Source organism: Garra rufa, chromosome 3 (assembly GCF_049309525.1).
Source record: "Garra rufa chromosome 3, GarRuf1.0, whole genome shotgun sequence".
In the NCBI taxonomy this organism is placed as follows: domain Eukaryota; kingdom Metazoa; phylum Chordata; class Actinopteri; order Cypriniformes; family Cyprinidae; genus Garra; species Garra rufa.
The window spans coordinates 54,535,574-54,552,513 of NC_133363.1; the positions used below are offsets into that span (position 1 = coordinate 54,535,574).

General features: G+C 35.9%; 1 protein-coding gene across 1 annotated transcript; it reads left to right on the forward strand.

Annotated features, from left to right (window-relative positions):
- Positions 1 to 316: 316 nt before the first annotated feature.
- e2f8 (E2F transcription factor 8) lies at positions 317 to 16,866 on the forward strand. Its single transcript, XM_073837339.1, has 14 exons — positions 317 to 562; positions 1,580 to 1,670; positions 2,506 to 2,751; positions 3,114 to 3,270; positions 3,750 to 4,061; positions 5,234 to 5,395; positions 5,563 to 5,700; positions 5,817 to 6,020; positions 7,320 to 7,404; positions 7,494 to 7,965; positions 9,672 to 9,983; positions 11,695 to 11,830; positions 13,449 to 13,771; positions 16,103 to 16,866. The coding sequence occupies exons 2-14, from the start codon at positions 1,587 to 1,589 to the stop codon at positions 16,265 to 16,267; spliced, it is 2,796 nt and encodes a 931-aa protein (XP_073693440.1). The 5' UTR covers positions 317 to 562; positions 1,580 to 1,586; the 3' UTR covers positions 16,268 to 16,866.
- Positions 16,867 to 16,940: the final 74 nt, after the last annotated feature.

Here is a 16,940-nt window from a genome sequence, read left to right on the forward strand (position 1 = left end):
AACTGAAAACTCATTTTTCTCTCATTTGAGTACATTTGCCTTCTGAAATAAGAAGGAAGTCGTCAAACTGCTGTTTTACTGTGATGTGTGTAGGTCCACGTAACAGCCCTAGTTCACTGAGTTTTTACCCCCATGACCTCCTGTGGTAGTAGCAGCCGGAAGTCTGACTCCGCCTCCAGTGTGTGTTCCTCCGGCTGTGATTGGTAGAGAGTAGAGCGGAGGCGGGGTGAGGGTGTAGCGCGCTGCGTCCAGTATCTAGGCGGGACAAATGGTCAGACTGATCAAATAAACTTTTTTACTCTGTAGAAAACGGCCACATACAACTTTTCCACAGCTATGAACCAAAAGCGGGTTGTTTTCTGTTTTTAGTCATTTTCGATTACTTTAATGTGACTCAAAGGTTAATTTACAGAAGTATTGGATCCGGTTAACTTATTATTGGAGAACTGGAAGTGTATACGTGTAATACTTAACGTTACCTGTAACGTTACATTATTCCTGCGGATTTATGGGCACGACTGATGTCGAATAGTATGTAAAAGGGATACATTTCTCTTCTCAGGTGAGCAGCTTTTCTATTTGATTACATTATGGTTTTACTCTATGGTGACTAGAGAGAAGTGTAATGTTATGTGGTTGTCTCGGCTGTAAGCTTAGTTTACGCGGACTAGCTAGTTTCAGGCTTGTTTTGGTTTAACATATCCGCTTTAGTTAATAAAATTATTTGTCAGGTCATATTAGTACGTATAATATAATATAATACATTCGTTAATTTCATTCAATATCACATTTAACGTTAGGGCACACGCCAGACTGGCGGCTCTTGGTAACTAGTTTGAACCCGCGCTAACTGACTGTGAAACCGCTAGTTTTGTAGTGTTATCAGCTAACATTACTACAGTTTTGATTTAATTACCTACGTATATCTATATAATTAGTTCCTGAGCGATAAGCATGCACTTTATACTAAATAAACACTAATAAACAGTACGCAAGCAAACGTGTTACTAGCTACCTCCGCTGATACTCTGCTGATTTTAAAAACTGCTTAATAGTTTTTCATAGACTGTTTGAATTAGTCAAAGCGCACGAACATTGGCCAGCTAAACGAATTCCGTAAAGTTGTAATAAAGTTAGTAACTTCCGGATTAAATATTTTGCAATCGGCGAGATTCCGCGCCAAGATTTCAAAAAGTGTGGAGGCGCGCGGGACGAGGTGAAGTCCCGCCTCCCCGCGCCGCACTTATTGGCTGCTGGCAGTTGGGGGCGTGTTTTTGTACGAGTTCTGCGTTGCTATTCGATGGAATGCGTGTCAGTTATTGCTAAGCGCAAAAAATCAACACTGTAATTTGAAATCATAATATTTTTTAATATATGCACATTTATTTCCATCTGTTAAGTTTAAAAAAATCAGTTTTAGCTGAGAGAGAATAGTTGAACGTTATACCCGGGATTGATCTTTACAATGTTGTCTCCAAGAATGTATAATGCTGTAAAGAAAAGGTAGGACTGATTTATTAAATGTAATTAATATTAAATGAACGTTGATGTAACGTTGCTTCGTGATTTTTTTCTTTAGGTGGAAAATGTCCAGTACATTATCAGAAGGTCAAAAATTGATCAGGAAGCCTTTAATAAGTCCATTCAAGGAAAGATCAGCAAATGACAAGGTCAGTTATCAATCTTTTGGCTTGGGAGGTTTTATTGTCAGCAAAAGAGTGATTTCAAGAATTTATACAATTCACTATTGTCATAGTCTGGAGCAAACATGTCTAAACAAGGCCCTGTGGGCCAAAGTTGGTCTGTGTTGACCTTTGATATGTCCTGCCATATAATATCACAAGAGGAAAGAAAATAGGAAGAAAAAACAAGCCATTGATATATAGCATATCTTCATTTGTTTTTTCCTTCTGTGTTAAGATTTTTGTTTAGTTTCAGCACTGAAATATAGAAAATTAAAAAATATATATGTTTAATACAGTTGGATAATGTATGTCAAGTCAAGATTATTTATACAGCGCTTTTTACAATACAAGTTGTGTCAAAGCAACCTTACAGTATTAAAAAGCTTTCCATTGATGTATGGTTTGTTAGGATAGGACAATATTTCAAAATCTGGAATATGAGGGTGCAAAAACTTTAAATATTAAGAAAATCGCCTTTAAAGTTGTCCAAATAAGGTTCTTACAAAGCATACTACTAATCGAAAATTAAGTTTTGATATATTTGCAGTGGGAAAATTACTAAATATGTTCATGGAACATGATCTTTACTTAATATCCTAATGATTTTTGGCATTAAAGAAAAATCGATCTTTTTTACTCAATAAAAATACACATGTGCTACTTCAGACTTGTTTTGTGGTCCAGGGTCACATATTGCAACATTTTAGTTTAGTTTTTAGCCCTTTTGTAACAAAAGGTTTGGAAACTCTGCTCTAAAAGTATTTTTTGAAAAGGAGTGTGACTAAAGACCTAATGTGTTTTTTTTATTTTTATGAAACAGGGTCATGTTTTTGTGGAACCACTAACACCTCTAAAAAACTCAAGTAGGGCTTCAGAAGCTGCTTTACTTGAGAGCCATAAGAACATGGGGCCCCTGACAACACCTACTAAGGGCCTTGAGGCATCGTCAAGCGAGCCCTGGACACCCACCTCCAACCTGAAGATGCTCATCAGCGCAGCTAGTCCTGAGATCCGCAACCGCGAGAAAGAACGAGTCGTAGACAGCGGCGAATCGGAAAACTCACAGGTATGAGTCCCACTATTTGTTGATTTACTAACAACAATATTTGCTTGAGATACAACTTTGAAAATCTGGCATCTGAGGGTGGAAACAAATCAAAATACTGAGATAATCACCTTTAAAGTTGTCTAAATGAAGCTCTTAGCAATGCATATTACTAATCAAAAACTAAGTATTGATATATTTACGGTGGAAAATGTATAAAATATCATGATCTTTACTTAATATCCTAATGATTTTTGGCATAAAAGAAAATTCAATCATTTTGACCCATACAATGTATTTTTGGGTATTGCTACACATTCCCATGCTACTTAAAACTGCTTTTGTGGTCACATATCTGTGTTTTCCATTGTCGTGCCACACAGGAGCCTGAACAAGGAGAGGAAGTAGAAAAGCTCCAGATTAGTCGTAAGGACAAAAGCCTGGGTTTGCTGTGTTACAAATTTCTCGCAAGGTACCCAAACTACCCCAATCCTGCTGTGAACAACGACATCAGCCTCGACGATGTGGCGACAGAATTGAGTAAGTCATTCAGTGGTCAAACAAAACTGCTTATTTCAGTCCTCAAATCATGTTTCATCAATCCTAATAGGCTTTATGCCGAACGTCACATGACCAACCCCGGAAAACAGGTCTCATTGCTTCCGCTTGTCGGAGAACGTGTTAATAGCCGTAATAAATAATGGCGATATCGACGGACTTTTAAGGTAATCAGTTAAACAAGCCAGCTGTTTATTGTGGACGTTTCATTCGATATTTATATATAAATGTTAGTGAAAAGAATAAAAATTTAAAACTTTTATATATCAATCCACATATGTGATGGACATTGGTTATGATCATTTTTAGTGTCTACTTTGAATGAATCTTGAGTAAATCATGTTCATATTTAAAGAGGGATATGCAAAATGCGTGAACCGGAAGCAACGAGACCTGTTTAGCAGAAAACGGAAGCCTGTTGGGCATAACCCCTATTGCCTCCATTGTCACTAACCTTTTAGATGTGGAGCGACGTCGCATCTACGACATCATGAACGTTCTTGAGAGCTTAAACATGGTCAGCCGACTGGCTAAGAACCGTTACACATGGCATGGCCGGGTGAAACTTGCACAGACACTTGCTACACTGAAACGGGCCGGCAAAGAGAACCGCTACGACCAACTGATGCAGCAGATCCGTCAGAGGAGCCTAGAGCGAGAGGAGAGAGAGTTCGACTTGGATGGAGAGGAGAAGGAGAATGAAGAAATATCCACTTTTGATATGGATGGAGATTCTGGTCAAGCAGAGCTTTCGGGAGCAGATCCTAAAGCAGGTAATGCCATGTCTGACTGTCTGCTTTAGGCAATACTGTATTATTTTATCTATAATAATTGCGTTATGTCACTTTGGAAGATGTTTTATGTTTTTTTTTTTCTCTTCAGCCTGTATTTATTTGATCCAAATACATCAAAAGCAGTAATATCATGAAATATTTTTACTATTTAAAATACCTGTTTTCTATTTGAATATATTTTAAAATGTAATTTATTCCTGTCAAAACTGAAACTGAATCTTTAGCATCATTACTCCAGACACATGATCCTTCAGAAATCATTCTCATATTCTGATTTGCTGCTCAAAAAAACATTATTAACAGCATAATAGTTTCAGGTTTATTTGATGAATAGAAAGTTCAGAAGAACGAAAATCATCTGTAACATTATAAATGTCTTTATCCTCACTTTTGATCAATTTAAAGCATCCTTGCTAAATAAAAGTATTAATTTCTATAATTTTTTCCCCCCAAAAACTGACTCCAAGCTTTTGAATGGTATATTGTATAATGTTACACAAGATTTTTATTTCCTATAAATGCTGATATTTGGGTCTTTCTATTCATCAGAGAATCCTGAAATAAATGTACTCAGCTGTTTTAAATATTGATAATAATATTAAATGTTTCTTGAACAGCAAATCAGCATATTAGAATGATTTCTGAAGGATCATGTGACACTGAAGACTGGAGTAATGATGCTGAAAATGTAGCTTTGATCACTGGAATGAAATGCATGTTAAAATAGATTCAAATAGAAAGCAGTTATTTGAAATAGTAAAATTATTTCACAACATTACTGCTTTTGCTGTATTTTGAATCAAGTACATGCAGGCTAGGTGAGCAGAAGAGACTTCTTAAAAAACATTGAACATCTTACTGTTCAAAAACTTTTGAAAAACTTTTTTTTTTTAATGCATCTTAAATGCAGCTTTTCTTATTCTTTACTGAATATGATGAAATATTTCAGATGAAATACTCATGTATAAAATTTAACCAAACAGGATTATAAGGCTGCCCACTGTATGTGATTTCTACATATATGGGATTTCAATTGTTCCAATTTTTTTGTACATATAGAATACACTGTAGTATGAAAGTTCTTGATTTGATCATGATTTGTTCATGAAAAGGTTTGTACGCAGACCATTGACCTTGCTTTTTTCCTACAGCTTCGGCAAACAGTCGTAAAGACAAATCCCTGAGAGTGATGAGTCAGAAGTTTGTCATGTTGTTCCTGGTGTCCAGCCCTCCTGTGGTCAGTCTCGAAATAGCTGCCAAAATCCTCATCGGTGAAGATCACGTGGTGGATCAGGACAAAAACAAGTTCAAAAGTGAGTGCTGTTCTCATCGTACATACAAAAAGCACTATTCAGCCAATAAAACCTGCTTTGAAGAAACTCATTTTATTAATGCTTGAGTCTAAAACTCATCTGTAATTTAACTGTCTACTCAGCAATGATGAAGGTGATTATCTAAATGATCTCTTTTTTGTTGGCAGCTAAGATCCGGAGACTTTATGACATTGCAAATGTTCTGAGCAGCCTAGAGCTGATAAAGAAAGTGCATGTGACTGAAGATAGAGGAAGAAAGCCTGCTTTCAAATGGACTGGGCCAGAAGACCTACCATCTCCAAAGGGTAAGTGTACCATGTTTCACATGAAATGGTTCATTATCCTACTTGCAGTGATTATTTTTAGCATTCTGCATATGTTCATATGTCATTTATTGTTATTGGTTATGTTTGTTGTACAGATCTGGGGACCTCAACTTCATCATCAACATCACGACCTCTGGAATCTCGTTCCTCTGTTGATAACTGCGCTAAAAATCTCTTTTCCTCACCCGGAACAAAGCGAGGTTTTACTCGCCATCATTCCTTAGTCAAGCTGGTTAAGAGCATACAAGACGACCGCAGAAAAATCAACTCAGCACCTTCTAGTCCAATTAAAATGACTGGTGAGCTATAATGAGCTTCTGTTTTCTTTAAGGGTTTTCTACTTTCAGATTTTTAGGTGGTTTAAACCTTAAGTTTCAAGAAATCTCAAGACTCGAGTTTGCTTCCCAGCTTGAGATTATCTTTTTGAAATCTGACTACACAAACTTAATTATTTTGGGGGAGTTTGTTACAATTAAAAGCCTGACACAGAACATGTGACACTGAAGACTGGAGTAATGTCTGCTGAAAATTCAGATTTGCCATCACAGGAATAAATTACATTTTAAAATATATTAAAATTGAAAACAGTTTTTTAAATAGTAAAATTATTTCTGTTTTTTTAATGTATTTTTGATCAAATAAAAGCTTCAAAATGAATTTACAAGGACAAATGCAGACTTTGTGAGCATAAGAGACTATCAAACCCAGTGGTGTAATGTAACAAAGTAATAATACTTTGTTACAGTACTTAAGTATTTTTGGGAGTATCTGTACTTTACTTGAGTTTTTATTTTTCAGCCCACTTTTACTTTTACTCCGATACATTTCCCGAAGCATATTGGTTAGGATCAGGATCTCAGTCAGAATTGCGGGGATGTAAACTCGCAACTGAGAAAAAAGTTTTTTTCCTTAATTTTGCAAAACTGTATGAAAAAAAAAATATATCTCACAAAAATATTGCCTTTCTCAAAAAAAAAAAATTTGTTTTGCGATTATGACTTTTTTTCTCGCAAATGCAAGTTTGTATCTCGCAATTCTGACTTCTTTTCAGCAAATTCTGGCTTTTTTTCCCCCCAAATTGATCTCAAAAATTTATTATATAAACTCGCTATTGTGAGAAATAATTTTCCTCACAAATGCAAGTTTGTATCTCGCAATTGCGAATTGTTTGTATCTCACAATTCTGACTTTTTTCTCTAAATTGGGTGATATAAACTCACAACTGTGAGAAATAAAGTCAGAATTGCAATCTAAACTGATAATTTAGACATTTTTCTCATAAATGTAAAATATACTCGCAATTGCGGAAAAAAATTGCATTTACTTGTACTTTTACTATCAATACTTAACTACATTTAAGATTAAAAAAATACTTTTTCTACGTAAGTACAATAAATATCACATACTTTAAGACTTATACTCATGTAATATTCTAAATGGTGACTTAAACTTCTACATATCTGTACTTTTACTTAAGTATGGCTTTCAGGTACTTTATACGTAACACCACTGATCAAAACCCCCAAATGTATAGATTTATTAACAACCCTAGACTTTTACTGCACCTGAAAACTCATGTCCCATCTCTTGTTTTATAGGCGATTCTGCAAATGGTGAGTTCTACACAAACAAAATGGCTCATCTGGCTGCTATCTGCAAAAAGCAACTAGATGAACAATCAATGTAAGTAACTTCCTGTGTTTCATACAAAAAAAAAAAACACACAATGAACTACCCATTTCCGATATAACACCTATGAACATGTCTTCCAGGGGCCGCCGTATTCAGCCTAATAATGAGGTGACAGACGCTCTGAATGGAAGCACTTCACAAGTATCCGAACTACCTGAATCCACATCTGCTAGCAATCACCAGTCTCACGGGCCTTCGGGAATGCAAATCCCAGTTATTCCCGCAGGGGCGATTCCATACCTTTCTACCAAGTGCTCTCCAATCATCCCGGTTCTGATACCTCAGCATCAGGCAGCCGGGCCATACGCTCTTTACATGCACCACACTTCTCTCAGACCTCAGCCCACCAGTCTAGCAGTCCGTTCAATGACATTCGAGAGCCCAGGAAGTGCAAACACAAAGACATCACCTGCTACCACGAATAGCAGTAACCAAACCAACCTACAGTCATCACACAGTAAAGAGCCAACAAGTCCCTCAAGCCTTAAACGTGTATGTGGAGAAAAGAGCTTAGCAGGAAGTCCATCTAAACTGCAGCGGATAGAGCCAAAGGTGAGGTTATTTACATTTATTTATGTCCACCTCAAAATAAATTAACAAAAAAGATTTTATGTCCATAGAAAGCACATTAAATGTAAGTAAAGTGTCTACTTTTAAGGTTTCAAATACAGTTGGAGAATAAAATGTCAAAATATGGTTGAAATACTGTTACATTGTTATTCAGTGTAAGTATTTATGTAAAAACTCAAACAACATGCTTATTGTACATATTAAAATTTATAAAAGAATGAGGAAGCGTTTTAAATTGTATTGTGTTTTAAGTGAGTAAAACATTTTTACTGCCAAATGGGCAAAACCCAGTATAGTGCCAATTTTTTTTAAAATGTGGAATTACACCTAATTAGTATTTGGGGTGAAAGTAATTTGTCTTTTAATGTCATAAATTGATTTTTGTTGTAAATATGCCTGACAAGATTGTTATACTAAGTGGCATTTTAGTGGGTGTCTTCTGTAAATTAGGGGAAAATGGATTATATTTATTTTTGCTCAGAAAAACAAAAATAGAAGCAATTAAATTAAACTTTTTAATATTTTTTTGGGGGGAAGCAACAATTTAAAGCAGTATAACACTTGTTTTTATGCTTAAACCCTTTTTCATCTTTGACCCATGTGTGTGTGTGTGTATATATATATATATACACACACACACACACCCACACACACAAAAGCAATTAGTATTTATGGTTATATTCAATGGTATTAATCATTTATGTAAAATTATGTTTTAGTTGATTACATATTTTGTTTTACATGTTTTATTAATTGTGCAAATACACAAAACATTTAAACAAAACATGCATCTGACTAAATATACAATAATTTTGCATTAACAATTATTTTAAATTTTAAATATTTATTTAACATTTCATCTACTTTTTTACTTTAGTTTATATTTTATTGTTTAAACAATACAATAAATTACCATATCTTTGAATACCATTAACTTAAAAAAAATCTCAAATTATTTTGAAAAACTTTGATTTTTTTTTTTTTTTTAAGAAATAAATCAATTAATCAATGTTTAACATTTTAAAGAATTATGTCATAAATTTAACATTTAAATGGGCATTTTAAGTCTGAGTTGTTTTAAATAAACTGCTCAGTGCCTGCATTTAATGTGATTACATTACATGTAGTCTCAGCCTCATACGTCACGCCCACGGAACGCTGGCTAAACGTCTGATGCATATGGTACACTTAACTGGAAACACTTCAGGAATGTCGAAGTCGTGATCTGATTAGTTGAATTTGATCGGATATCCGGAACACGCGAGTGTCGCGTTTATTTTCAGTCCGCCGGGAAACAAAGCGCAGACTATTTATTCGCGTTTTGCTAAAAGGTGCTTATGCAGATGTCGTTGTTGTTAAACACATTTGCGACGTTCGCCAACAAATTACTGACTTACTGCTTGTTCTCCCTCTTCTTCGTTAACTTTCAATGCTGGTTATTTCAATGACTGCCTTGTTGCACGCCAGTCTGTTGTTGTGGGGACATTTCTACACCCCGAAACGTGACGCTGAACGAAACGAACTGTGATTGGTTGTTTAACATGTCGGTCAAACGGCCTTATGGGCGGGCCTTGGCCAATTAAAGCTGCCATGAATTCCAGACCTTCAGCCGTCAGTCTGAAGGTCTGGCTACGCGAGACTACATTACAGTAACCGTTTTAACCTTCTGGTGTGCTTTTCCTTTTTAGAGCGTTTCTCCAAAGCTGTGTGAGATTCTGCAAGCTCGCCTAAAGGCCCGTAGAGGGGCTTTTGCCTCCAACCGGCCTTCCCCGAGAGCCCTGCACCTGGAGTTCTCCAAACCCTCTGAGAACCAGCCTCCCTCATTAATCACCAGCACAGTACCTCTGGAGCACAGCGTGGAGACCTTCCTGGAGAAGGAGGAGAAGGTTCAGACCTCAGACAATGAGGCTGGACTGACACCAGTCAGACCACCACAATCACAAACCCAGAAGGTCAGCGTTCAAGACATCATGCTGCCCTCTGGACCCATACATACAGAGGTAGGAATACGATATATTACATAGGGGTGGGAATCTTCAGGCACTTCACGATCCGATCCGATTCCGATTCTGGGAGTCACGATCCGATTCCAAAACGATTCTTGATCTACATTTTCCCCCCAATTAATTCTTCTGCTGTGCAAATACAACTTTACAATTTTAAAAACATGTAAAATTGCAGTTTCTATGCTTTTTGTTTATAGTTGGAATCTCTGTAAAAGTAGGTGTGTCAATCTTCACTGGTTTCAAGATTCAATTTAATTTAATTCCTGTTTTCATTAACAACTAAATATCACTATGGTCACATTCTCAGTTTTCAATAGTACTGCACATGGCTACATTTTCATATTTGTTTTATATCAAATTTAATTTGGGCCAACTTTACTTTATTTTTTAAATTATGTAAGCAAGGTACTTTTAAAACAATTACTTATTTAAAATAAGTTTTCTTCAGGTATCCGAAAGTTTACAGACAATATTTTTTATTTTTTCCTCAGCATTACTGCCATTTTATTATTACTGATGAGATCATAGAAAGGGAACTTTAACAGGCTGCATTCAAACTAATGCACAGCAGTGGCGAGAGGTGACACTTTTATTTACCAGGTATGCTGAGTGCTAAAACCACCAGTAATACCAAAAATAATAATATCTTTACATTATTTAGACACCAATAAAATCAGAGACGAAATCATATTTTAATATTTCCTCTTTTTCCTGTTTATTATTATTTTAAAAAATATATATATCCATTTTATATAGGCTATTTTTTTCTGTGGACTTTAAACTTTTGAATTGTTGAGAAATTATGAAAATATACATATTATATATAATATACAAAAATACAATACATTTTTGGCAATCAGGATCTGGCAGCAACAGCGCGTTTTTCCGCTTGGGCGAGCGCTTCGCGGACAGCTTACCCCACGAATGTAATCACGCGCACGCCAGCAAAACAGAATGCGCATTCATTCTGAGGAGTCAAGGAAGATGCGGAGAATCTGCTTGCCCAGAAGATTCAAATAAGGGATTCATTTATAAGCATGTTTATATTATTTAACACGTGAACGCATTCTCTCTGACAGCCTGGATATGCAGAGCATTAGCAGCTTACTGTATATGGACGGAACGCCACTGATGCACAGATCTATTTCAATATATCAGATGTTTTGTCCTGCTCTGTAAACATAACTGACTGTATGTACAGTTTCGTTTGAAACTATTCCAAAATGCAAGTGCATTTAACCGCGTCCGCAATCGAGCTTTAGGACGAACAAACACAAAGCGCACGTGAGTCTGTCTGTGCAACAGTTTCTTGCGTTCCAGACGGCAGAAATGAACGCATATCTAAAGTAAAACACGGCGGATGGAAGCACACTGTCAAGCAATGCGCACGGTGCACAGTGCAGATTATGTGCGCTGTAGCCAGCCGCGTCTCTAGCGCGCACACGTGCCATATGCAGAAAAAAACAAACAAAAAAAAGCTCAGAATCGATTCTGAAATATTAGGAATCGATTCAGAATCGTTGAAGAGAGAATCGCGATGCATCGATGCATCGATTTTTTCTCCCACCCCTAATATTACACCATATGCTACACGTGTGCACCTTGTTTAGCTGATCTTCAAAAATCCTCATTTTGAAATTGTTTTACGTGGTTATATTTTCACAAGAGTTTCAGTCTTGACTCTCATTTCTCATGTTTGCCACAGACTTTGATCCCCGCAGGTTATTTGATTCCAATCTCCCAGCAATCCATCGTGAACTTTAGAGATCCACAGTACTCCACTGGAGAAAGCTGTAAAGCCTCCACACCAACATACAACATCTATCACACCCCAACAGCAGGTATGCCAGCACCCAAGGTTATACCATAAATTTTATATTTACTACAGTGTTGGTTTTAGGTCAGTTATTTCTATCTTTTGCTGCAGTGTGTCAGTAGGACATATCAGTTTATATTTCCAAACATTCATTTTGCCATTAATTATAATAATCAAAGGAAATTGCACAAGGAGTCTGACAACAACCAGTGCTCCACACAGGGATCTGATCTCATCATCCAGTCTGTCTGGAATGACATGAAGAAGCAGAACAAACGGAGACAGACTAAATCCAGAAGAACTGTGGCAACGTCTCCAAGATGCTTCAAGAGACCTACCTGCAAAGCTACCTGGAAAACTATGCGCAAGTGCACCTAGGGCAAAAGCTGCTTTAAAATCAAAGGATGGTCACACCAAATGTTGATTTAATTTAGTTAATTGATAAAAAAAAATCTGACAGCATCCTCATTTTACAGCATTTTTACACAAGTACCTAAAACAGTACTGTAGCTTTGCAGGTTTCTTGAAGCATCTTGGAGACGTTGCCACAGTTCTTCTGGATTTAGTCTGTCTCAGTTTGTTCTGTTTCATGTCATTCTGGATTATTACAATTAATGGCAAAATAAACGTTTGGAAATGTAAACTGATATTTCCTACAGCAAAAGATACGAATAACTGACTTAAAACCATTTTTAAGTGATGAAAATACTAGTGTTCTAATAATTTTGGCCACATCTGTATAGAAGGAGATAAAAAGTACATTATTCTAGCTGTACCTTCTAGTTATATTTATTTGACAAAATATTGATTTTAGGTAGAGTAAAACCTATTTGTATGATTCAATTTGAGTAAATTGTGTTAGTTTTAGGGAGCATTTACATTAAACCATTTTCAAACTTTTTATGCATTTTGGTCGTTTATTACATTAACAGCATTTTGAAATGTAATGGAAAATGGGTTTCATAGTGCAAGTTTTTGAAAATAATACTATTATTTCATCTGTGTAAACTACAAAAATGTGAATTTGTGAAATATGGCAACATCATGAGTACTATTTATGTGTTAATGATGAAACGCACTTAAAGGGATAGTTCACCCAAAAATAAAATTTCTGATATTAATTAATCACCTTCATGTCGTTCCAAACCCGTTAGACCTTCATTCATCTTCAGAACACAAATTAAGATATTTTTGATTAAAATCCAAGAGCTTTCTGACCCTGCATAGACAACAATGCAACTGACTATTAAAATAGTCCATGTGCCATCAGTGGTTCAATCTTAATGAAACTACAAGAATACTTTTTATGTGCAAAGAAAACAATTTTTGAATAAAGTTATTCTCATAAAGTGTTCTCATAGTGTCATAAAATTACAGTTGAGCAACTGATGTCACATGGACTATTTTACTGTCTTACTACCTTTCTGTGCCTTGAATGTGGTGGTACTATTGCTGTCTATGCAGAATCAGAAAGCTCTCAGATTTTATCTAAATAAAATCTTAATTTGTGCTCCGAAGATCTTACAGGTTTTGAACAACATGAGGGTGAGTGATTAATGACATAATTTTCAATTTTGGGTGAACTATCCTTTTAAACATGCTTGTAATGAATCAAACAATCACTGATGTATCAATTTTTCCAGGTTCCAGACCTCCTCTTCCTCAAGAAGTCACCCCCACCCGGCTCCCTCTCCACCGGATACCGGCCGTCTCTCCCTTCCCTTCTCAAGGACATCGCATCCATAGCCCTAGTCCTGCTATTCTCAACTTTACCCTGCAGAACCTCGGCCTTATCCCTGGCACAAGCACACCAAACTCCACTCCTGAGCAGGCCAGCACGCTTCCGTCTCCCCACCCAGGACTCCCTCCACAGAGCATGATCTTTGTAAAGCCTCTCTCACCTGCCCGAGCTCTGCAGCCGGCCTCCATACACGGACAGCCCTTCACCCTCATCAGCATACCACAGGTACAGCCACTGCAACTATGCAACAATACAAAAAAGTATAGCATATGGAATAGGGATGTAACGATATTATCAATACAGTGGTATCGCGATATTATCGTGGTCACATGACAATATGAAACAATAGGTCTTCCGGCCAAAAAATTTTGAATATAAATATGTAAAATTTAGAATGTAAATATTCGAACATAAAACGGCTTTAGCACAGTATTAAATGAACTAAAAACGAAAACACAATATGGCTTATTCTCTTCATCAAGACAGTTTTCACTGCGCGTTTCAAAACAAAGTGTGCACTTGTTCAGGCGATCATCTTATGATCCGGTGTTTTCCACACCTCAGAACGGCTCCGTTCACAGTCAATGCAGTGAACTTGTTTATTGCATGTGCTGTGAGTTTAGCGGACATTTGGAAATGCAACAGCCAGTTATGCTTTATTTTCACAGCAGATGATAACAGCATTTCACTAGATTTGTAGTGAGACGTGTTTTTATAAGCCTGTTTTCACTTAAGCTGGAGTTTTCCTTTAATATAAAAGCTCTACTGCCGTTTCCATCAAAACGTTACTGCAGTCCAAATTCAAAATATCTCTTTCACGGGTAGAAATTAGGAAAGAAGTATTGTAATTTCCCTGCTGTAGTGTAGAGCAAAAATAATATACCTATTGCTGTCATAGGATTAACCAATATAAAATTGTTATTATTAGTAGTATTAGTATTATTATATTCTAATTTGTTCGGCTTCTGAAACACCAGAGTGAATGCAATTTAGACTGAGACAGTATACCACTAAAAAGAGGGTTGACTTTTTTTTTAGGAAGTTTTTTAGGAACATGGTTTGGAGCACTTCATTTTGAACTTTCAAAATGCTTAAGATGAATATATATATATTTTTTAATATCGCAATAAATATCATATTGTGAACTTCATATCGTGATATTTTTATATTGTTACATCCCTAATAAGGAATAGTCAGTAATCCACTGTAAAAAACAAAAAAACAAAAAAAAAAAAGGTAGTTTTACATAGTTTAATTGAAATTATGTGTTTTTATTTTTTATTAGAATTTTATAATCTGCATTAGACAAAATAACTAATGTGTGTATGTAAGTACCTACTTAGTTTTTTGTTTTAGTTTTTTAGGACAATAAAATAAAATCTAAGACTTTTTGGCTTTCAGTTATTAAAATATCAAGGACTTTTAAAAAAAATGCATTTTGTTATGTTTGTAGCATACAATCGTTCAAGTCACATTAAAACTATTTTTCCTATTGCTTTAAAAAAATGAGTGGTAAACAAAGTTTGACCTACGCTACTGTTCAAAAGTTTTGATGTGTGTAAGATTTTTTTTTGTGTGTGCGTGCGTGCGTGCGTGCGTGCGTGTGTGTGTATGTGTACCTGGTATTCATCACGTTGTGGGGACCAAATGTCCCCACAAGGATAGGAATACCAGTAGATTTTGACCTTGTGGGGACATTTCTCAGGTCCCCATGAGGAAACAGGCTTATAAATCATGCACAATGAGTTTTTTTGAGAAAGTAAAAGTGTGCACAATCTCCTGTGAGGGCTAGGTTTAGGGGTAGGTGTAGGGGCATAGAAAATACGGTTTGTACAGTATGAAAACCATTACGCCTATGGAATGTCCCCATAAAACATGTAAACCCAACGTGTGTGTGTGTGTGTGTGTGTGTGTGTGTGTGTGTGTGTGTGTGTGTGTGTGTGTGTGTGTGTGTGTGTGTGTGTGTGTGTGTGTGTGTGTTCAATATTTTTTTAAATAAATTATTAATTTTATTTAGTAAGGATGCAACAAATTGATCAAAAATGAAAGTAAAGACATTTATAATGTTATGATTTCTGTTTGAAAACATTGCTGTTTTTTCATTCAAAGTTCTATTAATCAGTTTATCCTGAAAAAATGCGTATCATGTTTTTCACAAAAATATTAAGCAGCAAAATTGATATTAAATGTTTCTTGAGCAGACAATCAGCATATTAAAATGATTTCTGAGGGATCATGTGACACTGAAGACTGGAGTAATGATGCTGAAACTTCAGCTTTGCATCGCAGGAATAAATTACATTTTGAAATATATTAAAATAAAAACAGTTCTATAAAATTGTAATAATATTTCGCAATTTTACTGTTTTTATTGGATTTTTGATCAAATAAATGCAGCCTTGGTGAACATACAGAACTTTGAAGAGCATTTAAAAACTCCAAACTTTTAAACAGCAGTGTAATTTCCATTTTCTTGGAGCCTTCCTGGGTCTGTGTGAATAGCCTTTTGTTGTTTAAGATTTGCATTTACATATTTAATCTTTCTCTGTCCTGCAGGGTTTAGTAACCACACCTAAAGGCGCCGGTCAACACCTTCAGCAGAGTTTCTTTCACACACCCGTCTCCTTCCCTACTGTAACCAACACCGCAGCTCCTAAAAACATCTACATCCCTCAGAGAAAGCTTGATGTGAGTCCAGAGGACACTTCAAATTCACACTGACGATCGTGACACCCGCAGTCCTTACGCTGCTAAAAACCACTGTTCTGTTTGAGCCATTGTGTGTGCTTGTTATTTGTCTTTGAGCGTTTTTATGTTTCCTTTTTATATTGTTACTTTACTGTCGGATCTGCATTAACCTCACGAGAATCTGTGGTGCTTGATGCTTTTTACTGCTTTTACTTATGGAGGAAGGCAGGATGGCAAACATGGTGCTATGCTATTTGACAACAGTTGAGGGTTTATTATTTGCAAAATGAAAGCACATTTCAGGGTTTTGTTTTAAACATGCTGTAAATGTAGGGTTAAGCAAAGAAAGAAAGAACAAAAAATGGTCAAAGATTGTGTGAAATGTTAACAGGAAATCTAATTTCAGGGATTCTAGGAATTGCCAAATTTGTATGATTTTTTTTAAATTGTTGAGTGGCATCACCTTTAAGTGTTAAAGTACCACAGTATATTGAATTGCCATAACTTGGCATTGTGTTATTGATGTATTAATATGGGAGAATGTTAGATTAAGGGTTTTATTAATATTGTAGATGTATTTTATGTTAATGAAATCTAGTAATATTATCTGCACATCATTTATTTGAACTACCTTTACAATCTGATTTCTTATAATAAAGATAAATGATTGTGCTCTACTTTTGTGTGTAATTAATTGTTGGTGATA